The sequence below is a fragment of the Sapajus apella genome, unplaced genomic scaffold, assembly GCF_009761245.1.
Source record: "Sapajus apella isolate SASKATOON/1434 unplaced genomic scaffold, GSC_monkey_1.0 scaffold38, whole genome shotgun sequence".
NCBI lineage: Eukaryota > Metazoa > Chordata > Mammalia > Primates > Cebidae > Sapajus > Sapajus apella.
This window is the reverse complement of record NW_022436978.1, coordinates 7,732,294-7,741,131: the sequence shown is the minus strand read 5'-3', so window position 1 is coordinate 7,741,131 and position 8,838 is coordinate 7,732,294. Positions and strand designations below refer to the sequence as shown.

General features: G+C 56.5%; 1 protein-coding gene across 1 annotated transcript; it reads left to right on the top strand.

Moving 5' to 3' along the window:
* Positions 1 to 2,613: 2,613 nt before the first annotated feature.
* HES1 (hes family bHLH transcription factor 1) lies at positions 2,614 to 5,332 on the top strand. The gene is made up of 4 exons (XM_032298224.1): positions 2,614 to 3,212; positions 3,351 to 3,446; positions 3,694 to 3,781; positions 4,406 to 5,332. Exons 1-4 carry the CDS (start codon positions 3,105 to 3,107, stop codon positions 4,954 to 4,956), a joined length of 843 nt encoding a protein of 280 aa, XP_032154115.1. The 5' UTR covers positions 2,614 to 3,104; the 3' UTR covers positions 4,957 to 5,332.
* Positions 5,333 to 8,838: the final 3,506 nt, after the last annotated feature.

Sequence of the window (8,838 nt, the reverse complement as noted above, 5' to 3'; positions counted from 1 at the left end):
TCAATGCCCCCATCCTACCTATATTTCAGGGCACACAGGCCAATCCCTCCGGGAAATTTTCCAAGGTACCCCAACTTAAAAGTAATTTAATTCTCCTGAAACTCCATAGCATTTTACCTCTATCCAGACATATATCTCTCTTGAACCTAGAATCCTTCCAGAGGAATTTACTGGGACATCCGTAGATGTCACCTGTACACGTTTATATGCGCCTCTAGGCTGTTGGCTTCCAGAGGGCAGTAACGGTCTTATTCACTGCTGTAAACCCAGGAAAGCCAGCAATACTGTTATCCATACATGTGTGGTTTCATATTTTGTTTCTGTCCTCCTGATCTCTCAGGCCACACCTAACTCAGAAAAGCAAGGAAAAATAAAGCAATGTCCGGTCATCAATCAGAAAATCAGCGTCTGTCCGCCCCGCAGCTCACTGTAAACTTCTTGCAGGCTGCCACTCTATCTCTCATCGTGGAAATCCCAGGGTTTAACACAGTGTCTGACACTGCGCGTGTGTTCCACAATGAAAGAAAGAGGGGGGCTTGCCCAAGGTCACCCAGAGTCAGGAACCACTGAATCTCATCCGGGACCAGATCTGGGGAAATCATTTACAACATTATCTCAGTGGGGAGCTCGGAGGCAGGAAGGAATGAAGTGGACGAGAACTGTGCGCCAGACCTCCGGGACGCGGAAAGGGCTGAAGGGGCGGGGGGCCACATCAAACAAGACGCTGGGCTCCCGGGCTGCCCAGAGCCTCGAGCCCAGCTCCCGGGCGGCGGGAAGGGCGCGGGGGCGGGGGTGTGAGAGCACAGGGGCCGGCGACCCGGGCAGGCGGGCGGGAGGCGGAGGAGGCGGCCGGCCGGCCCAGGCAGTGCGCGCCGCCCGCCCGGCTCGGCAAATCCCCCAGGGAGGCCGCCGCCAGAGCCCTGGCGCTCCCGGCCCGGCGCCCGCCACGTGGCACCCGGCGGCGGCGGCGGCGGCGGCGGCGGCGGCGGCTCCTCCAGGCGCGCGGCCCGGCCAGCAGGCAGCACGCAGCCGCCCGCGCCGCTCGCCTCCTCCCGGCCGCCCGCCGGCGGCCTACCGGGCGCAGTGAGGGGGAGCGGCCGGCCGCCCGGGACCCGGGGAAGGGGCGGGCGGCGGGAAGCCGCTTTAACCGCAGTCGCCGAGCGGAGGCAGGAGGCTGACCCGGCCGCTTCCTAAGTGCGGTCAGGCATCCCGTGACCGCGGCGGGCGCCGAGGGCCCCGCGGGGGTAGGAAGAGGGCGGGGGCCAGGAGCAAACACGGAGGCCCCCACCTCGCCCCCAGGCTGTTGCAAGTGAGGCTTTCGGCCGAGTGAAAACCCCAAGCCCGAAAGTGACGGTGGTGAGGTGGGGTTGGAAGAATTCCCCACTCTCCACCCGGGTGTGCGCTCCCCGCCCGGAAGAGCTGACCTTGGCCTGGGGAGGCGGGGGTGGGGAGGGAGGGTAAGTGCCGGGCCTCGGCTCCCAGCCTGCCGCCCCCTCGGATTCCTGGCCCGGCGGGGCCGGAGGAGGGGGCCTCGGACACACACACACACACCCCACACGCAGCGCGCGCCAATGAGCCCGGGCCAGGCGCAGGGGGCGGGGTTTTCCCAGGCTCGAGCACAGCAGCTGCTATTTACCTTCTTGGCTTCTCCCGGGGACCAGGAACCGGCCCCCGCTCTCCGCCGCCCGCCGCCGCCCCCCGCCTCCCTGCCCCCCGGGGCGCGCGCACACACACTCACTCACACACGCACGCACACACACATCCTCCCGGCCCGGCCGCAGCCGCGGCGGCAATAAAACATCCTGGCACGTGCTCCGGCTCCAGGCGCGCCCACGCCGGCCGGCTGATGTCAAACTGCAGCTCGGCTTGTGTAGCTCTTAAAGGGCCCGCGCGCGCCGGGCGCCGAGACCGCCCGCGGGGCGAGGAGGGAGAGGCTGCTTCCTTGCCGGCCACCTCAATGCGCCGTAGAACCTACAGCCTACAGATGAAAAGGGAAACGGTGGTGAAGGAGGGAGCAAGTCCCTGAGGCATTGCCATTAGAGCCCCCTTGTTCATTTTTTCATTTTTAAATACCACTTCCTTCTACCCAGTTGGAAATTATTCTGATTGTTTCCTGGGGAAGCGCGTGGTCTAAGGCCCCAATTCCAGAAGAGGAATTTCTGAAAGACGGGGCGGGGATGGGGTGGGGAAGGGATTCAAGGACTACCTCGATCCCAAAAACCTGCATTTGTAAGTTAGAAGACATTTTTTCCTTTTTCTGCATGCAAAAAGGAAAAAAAAAATTGGCCTTTTTCCTGCATGATTTACTCTCACCCTCCTGAATGTATAAAGTCTGAGCGGGAACTTATTTAGATGCGTCGGTAGCTCACACCCTTACACACGTTTCTCCTCCACCCCCACCCTCAGCTTTTAACCACTGCTATTATTTTTTTCTGCCCTTTTATAACTTTAAAAATATATATATGCTTCAAATGAACTTACTACAGTCAAAGCCGCTCTGTTACACATGAGAGAGGGCATAAAGAGCAAAGACCCTGGCTCCAGAAGAAATAGTCAAGACCAAAACCAAAGCGGAAAAAAGAAAAAAAAAATCACCCCTAAACCAAAGCCCAGAGGGAGAGTAGCAAAGGGTTAAAATCCTTTTGATTGACGTTGTAGCCTCCGGTGCCCTGGGCTCAGGCGCGCGCCATTGGCCGCCAGACCTTGTGCCTGGCGGCCAATGGGGGGGCGCGGTCCACGAGCGGTGCCGCGTGTCTCCTCCTCCCATTGGCTGAAAGTTACTGTGGGAAAGAAAGTTTGGGAAGTTTCACACGAGCCGTTCGCGTGCAGTCCCAGATATATATAGAGGCCGCCAGGGCCTGGGGATCACACAGGATCCGGAGCTGGTGCTGATAACAGCGGAATCCCCCGTCTACCTCTCTCCTTGGTCCTGGAACAGCGCTACTGATCGCCAAGTAGCCACAAAATATTATAATAAACCCTCAGCACTTGCTCAGTAGTTTTGTGAAAGTCTCAAGTAACAGAGACATAAAAAAATTTTATTTTTCGTGAAGAACTCCAAAAATAAAATTCTCTAGGGATTAAAAAAAAAAAAAAAAAGGAAAATGCCAGCTGATATAATGGAGAAAAATTCCTCGTCCCCGGTGGCTGCTACCCCAGCCAGTGTCAACACGACACCGGATAAACCAAAGACAGCATCTGAGCACAGAAAGGTAAGGGCGGTACCTGCATCTCTCTGCAGCCCCTCAAAATTAAGTAGGGATTGGGGGGCTTCTTTCTATCTAGAAAGCCCAGGACGAAACGGCAGATCCCATGGGAACTCAGAACTAATTGTTTTTATTTATTTGCAGTCATCAAAGCCTATCATGGAGAAGAGACGAAGAGCAAGAATAAATGAAAGTCTGAGCCAGCTGAAAACACTGATTTTGGATGCCCTTAAGAAAGATGTAAGTGGGGAAACGCTGCTCGTTCTTTTAATTAAAAAACAAACACTTCCTCAGCTACTGAGAGTGACACCCCCCGCCTGCGGGTTCTAGCACTCGCCTGTACTGCGTTCTCCTAGGCGGGAGGGCCCGGCCTTTTTCGCTGCGGTGCCTAGATGTGCAGGCGCTCCGTGGCCGGGAGGAGGGACCCCCAGTACTCTGAAGCAGCTGACAAGGGGCTCACTTTACTTCCTTGCCTCCTCCTATGCAGAGCTCGCGGCATTCCAAGCTGGAGAAGGCGGACATTCTGGAAATGACAGTGAAGCACCTCCGGAACCTGCAGCGGGCGCAGATGACGGGTGAGGGCAGCTCGCCGCGCCCCCCTGTGCGGGCGTCCCGCTCGCCTCGCGGTGATTTCTTCCAGACTTCCGCCCGTGGTTGTGAGAGGCATTCAGCTACATTTTACTGCCTTGGCTCACTCTCGCGTTCCCACGGTCTGGGCTTATTTATAGCCACAACTCCAAGTTGTTACTGTTCCGGAAGGGAGGGAAAGAGGTTGCAGCCGCGAGGGTGGCGGGCGGCGGGTAGGGGCGAAAGGACTTAGGACTGTGGCGGTTTGGAACTGCGTGGAGCCTGGGGGTCAACTGGGTTAGCACTCCCTCCCGTTGCAGAAGGGGAAATGAGGCCCGAATGATGGATTGGGAGGCATTGTCCAAGGTCACATCCCGCGCGGGGGTGGAGGTGACAGATCTGGGGCTGAGATAGGCTTAAATGCAGCGACAGGGAATCGGGAAGGAGTGGCTCGGCTTTGGCTGCCACGCTTGTGTGGAGAGGCGGCTGGTTTCTCATCTAACCCTCCCTGCCAGAGGCAGTTTCACGGGCGCATGGTCAGGGAGGCGCGCCACAGGGACCTCCCAGGGCGGAGGCAGTGGCCACAGGGCCAGGGCCGTTCGGTGACCCGTCTGTGTCCTTCTGGCCCGCAGCTGCGCTGAGCACAGACCCGAGCGTGCTGGGGAAGTACCGCGCCGGCTTCAGCGAGTGCATGAACGAAGTGACCCGCTTCCTGTCCACGTGCGAGGGCGTTAATACCGAGGTGCGCACTCGGCTGCTTGGCCACCTGGCCAACTGCATGACCCAGATCAATGCCATGACCTACCCTGGGCAGCCTCACCCCGCCTTGCAGGCGCCGCCGCCGCCCCCACCAGGACCGGGCGGTCCCCAGCACGCGCCATTCGCGCCGCCACCGCCGCTCGTGCCCATCCCCGGGGGCGCGGCGCCCCCTCCCGGCGGCGCACCCTGCAAGCTGGGCAGCCAGGCTGGAGAGGCGGCTAAGGTGTTTGGAGGCTTCCAGGTGGTACCGGCTCCCGATGGCCAGTTTGCCTTCCTCATTCCCAACGGGGCCTTCGCGCACAGCGGCCCTGTCATCCCCGTCTACACCAGCAACAGCGGGACCTCCGTGGGCCCCAACGCAGTGTCGCCTTCCAGCGGCCCCTCGCTTACGGCGGACTCCATGTGGAGGCCGTGGCGGAACTGAGGGGCTCCGGCCACCCCTCCTCCTCCCAAACTCCCCAACCCACCTCTCTTCCCTCTGGACTCTAAACAGGAACTTGAATACTGGGAGCAAAGAGGACTTCTTTGATTAAGTGGTTACTTTGTGTATTTTTAATTTCTAAAAAGTTACTTTTCGTAGAGAGAGCCGTATTAAGTGACTGACCATGCACTATATTTGTATATATTTTATATGTTCATATTGGATTGCGCCTTTGTATTATAAAAGTACAGATGACATTTCGTTTTTTACACGAGATTTCTTTTTTATGTGATGCCAAAGATGTCTGAAATGCTCTTAAAATATCTTCCTTTGGGGAAGTTTATTTGAGAAAATATAATAAAAGAAAAAAGTAAAGGTTTTCATGTCTTAGAACTGATTCTTCTAGAATATGTAAAAAGACTCTTGGTGGAATGTGAATTACATGTAATTGGTAATTCAGGAACTGGCTCTTTTGTTATTAAAAGAACATTTTTTTAAATCCATCAAACCTTCCACCAATCTTCCAGGAACTAAAAAGACTAAATTCCGTTTACTTTACAAACCGCCATCTGGTAAGACTTCCCTGATAAACTTGTGGTCAGTCTCTTAAGGGATTTCTAAAAAATGTTTTCAAGTTGCAGTTGGGTAAGTCTGCAGCCCTTGTTCAATTACATAGCTCCTCCTGAGGAAGCCTGAACAGGACTGAATTCACTAAGTTGGTGGATCCAGTTCTATTGCCCATTGCACGTTTAGGGTGGTTCCTGCAGCTCCACTCTCCTAGGGTAGCTCACCAACATGCGAAGTAAAAACACTTTCAGCTGCTGTGCCTCCTTCAAGTGTTGGGGTCTTCTTCATTAATTAGCCAATCCTTTGGTTCAAATAAGACATTCCCTAGCACGCAAAAGTTTGAAATGCCTCTCTGCACCCTCTTCAAGCAAGCTGAAAAGGTCAACAGATTCCTTCTGCCAAGGGACAGTTAGTTAGACTCCCAAGTGGAGGCCGAGCCCAGATGATTAACACCAGACATGTGTTTTTGATAAGTTTCTGTGCTTGGCTCTAATAGAGAAAGCATGTGCGGGCTGTGCTGGCAGGCACACAGGCCATCTTCCCCTTTTAATACAAACAGCAAGCGACCCCTTCGCTTGGTCATGCCCCATTTCCAGGCAAGATGTGGGCTCCAGATAGAAGCAAAAGGGTTGTCTCAGGTTTCAGCTCACATATCCCTCCTTAACAAGTCCTAACTCAAAGCGGACAGCTTTAAACTGTGCCAGGATCTGCAGGGAATTTCTTCCAAATCCCATCACAAAGGCTTGTCAGATTTTGTCAGATTTGGCCAGGTGTTTGACTGCATCCAGGTGTTGGGGAAATGAAAACCACGAGCCCTGCGAGACCAGACACATCAGCCGCGCTGTGGGTCTGGCGGGCGCCCTCCTCCCCCAGCGCCGGCCAGTCCTCCTCCCCGCCCCGACCCCTCCCGCCAGCCTCCTCTCACCCCCCTTTTCTTAGACCGGCTTCTGGGAGGAGAAGGATGAGGCGGGAGAGATCAATCTTTGAAGCTTTCCTAACAAAGATAAAGCCAACGATTTTCTGTCTTGTTTCAAAAGCTTTACCTCTCCCCCGCCCTGCTGTGGCCTTTCCCACAGGCCAGTGTGGAGAGCGGCTCTATCATAGGAATGATCCGGGAGACAGCCGTTTTCCACTGAGACACCTTCGGACCCAGCTTCCACCCCAGAGGGAGAGACTTAAAAGAGATCTTTTTGAATCTGTCTCCTACTTGCCTTAGTTTGTGTGTACATGAAAGGTGTCCAACACACCTTCCGCCAAAGAAACACACACACACACCCTTCTTTATCATTTTTCCACGTTTTCCCTCCCGTTTAAACACAAAGTAACAATTGCTCCATTAAGACACGCACCTCAAGCGCCAGTGTTTCCTTTGGTAAGCCTGTACTCTGGCCTCACTAGGAGCCCTTAAGTGTCCTGGTAGAACAAAATCAGACCTCAATGTCTTATTTTTATGCGAGGAATTCCTTTTACATTGATATCCTTAAAATTCACAGGAAAAAAAAAAAAAAACAACACCAGTTGAAAATTAAATGTCCCTATGTTGAAGGGGAAAATTTTTTTAGGTGCATTTTTATTAATATCACGGATAGCATACTATCTTCCTAGGGAGGAGGACTAAAAGAAGTAAACATTTGTTTTTTTCTTTTTTAAAATTTGTGGTTTGAAAAGATGACTTTTCCCTCCTGGAAGCTGGGTTTAGACTATTTGATTATTGTGTTTTAAAAAGGGAGAGGATGGAGACCCCCACTAAGGCTCCAAACGGGAACCGGCACTTTCCAGTTCTTGCCCCAGCTACGCCACCAAACTCAGGGTGTCACCTTGGATAAGTCATTTCCCTTCTCGGGGTCATTTCCAAGTCTGGAAAATGAATGGACTTATTTCTAAGACGCCGTACCCTCCTGCACTTTGGCTGTTTCTGGAGTAAGTAGCTGAGGGAGAAGCAAAACTTCAAAAATACGACTTCAGTGATGTTGTCTCCCTGGGGGTCCCTCAGGCCTGGCCTAATTACACGGCCTCGGGCGCACCAGCAGCCCCTCTCCCTGGCCCCCGCCAGTTCTGATCGCTCCGGGAGATAAGGCACAGCTCCAAACTGCGTCCGGATGCGGGCCGCGGGCCTCGGCTGCCGCGCGCATTAGCCTCTCAATGGAGACCTTCCGGGGCCCTGGCCCCCCGCCGTCTCCAGCAGCATCCGGAGCGGGAAAGGCGCCGAACTGGAAGGGGGTGGGGGTGTTTCTCGGTCAACACGAGAGCCCTCTCCCAGCGCAGAAGCGCGACTCCGGAGGCTCGCCCCCTCCTCGCGCCCCATCCCACCCCACGCGTTTCTGGAATGGAGACCCAGGCGTTTCGCTGGACCCCCGCGTCGTCATCACCGTCCCGGGAAACCTGTCATTAAAGTCAATTAACTTTTCCCACACCCCTTGGCCGGTAACAACCCGCTCCTAGCTTCCTCCCCGACTCCTAAGTGCAACCAGATGGGCGGACAGGCTGCCCCCGCCGCGCGCCCGCCGGGGCGGCCCCGGGGTTCCAGGGAGGCCGCCGGGGCCCGCGGCCCGGGCGGGAGCGGGCCAGGGCGGCCACGCCGGGCCAGCCCCGGCGGCCCTGCGGCCAAGGTGGTTTGCTTAGCAGGCCCGGCTGCTTTCTGGCAGGAAATGAATAGCTCCCAGATGAGCTCAGGCAACCTGAGAGGTCGTGAGAACGGCGCGAACCCCCGCCTGTGCAGCCGGCAGCCTGCCAGGCCGCGGGGGGAGCGGGCGGCGGCGGCGGCGGGAGGCCGGGAGGCCCGGCGGGCGGGCGGACGGCGGCGGGGAGAGGGGCGGGAGCCGCTGACACACGAGCCCGCGCCCGCTCCCGCTGACAGGCAGGCCGCCGCCCCCGCTTCCCCCGCCCCGGGCCCCAGCGCCTCCCAAGCAGCAGGCCCAAGCCGCAGAAAGGCGGCCGCGCGGCCCCGCCGGGCCTGGGGGTGGGGCCGCCTGCCAGTGTTTTTCCAGTTCCCCCGGTAGCTCCGGGCCGCATTTAGTAGCTGGGGAAACTGGGCCGAGGCCAGGGCCGGGGCACTAGAGGCCCTCGCGGCCCGCAGAGCCCTACCAGGCGGTAGGCCGCGCCGGGGCAGGAGTGGGCAGAGGGGCGGGTTGAGGCCATCTCAGCCCACAGAGCCGTCCCAAAAAAAGACCTTGCCACCAGACAGCAACCCTGAACGCCTTAAAAAAAAAAAAAAAAAAAAAAAATCTCATTTTTGAAAACCTTGAGCACCTACTGAGTGCTCAGCAGGCCCAAGAAGGTAACGCTAATTCCCACCGGCCTCTGCCCCACCGAGCTCTC

Coding starts and splice junctions, on each gene's coding strand:
- HES1 (XM_032298224.1), top strand. CDS start 3,105: ATGCCAGCTGATATAATGGAGAAAAATTCCTCGTCCCCGGTGGCTGCT. Junction 3,213..3,350: donor CAGCATCTGAGCACAGAAAG/GTAAGGGCGGTA, acceptor ATTTATTTGCAG/TCATCAAAGCCTATCATGGA. Junction 3,782..4,405: donor GCAGCGGGCGCAGATGACGG/GTGAGGGCAGCT, acceptor TCTGGCCCGCAG/CTGCGCTGAGCACAGACCCG.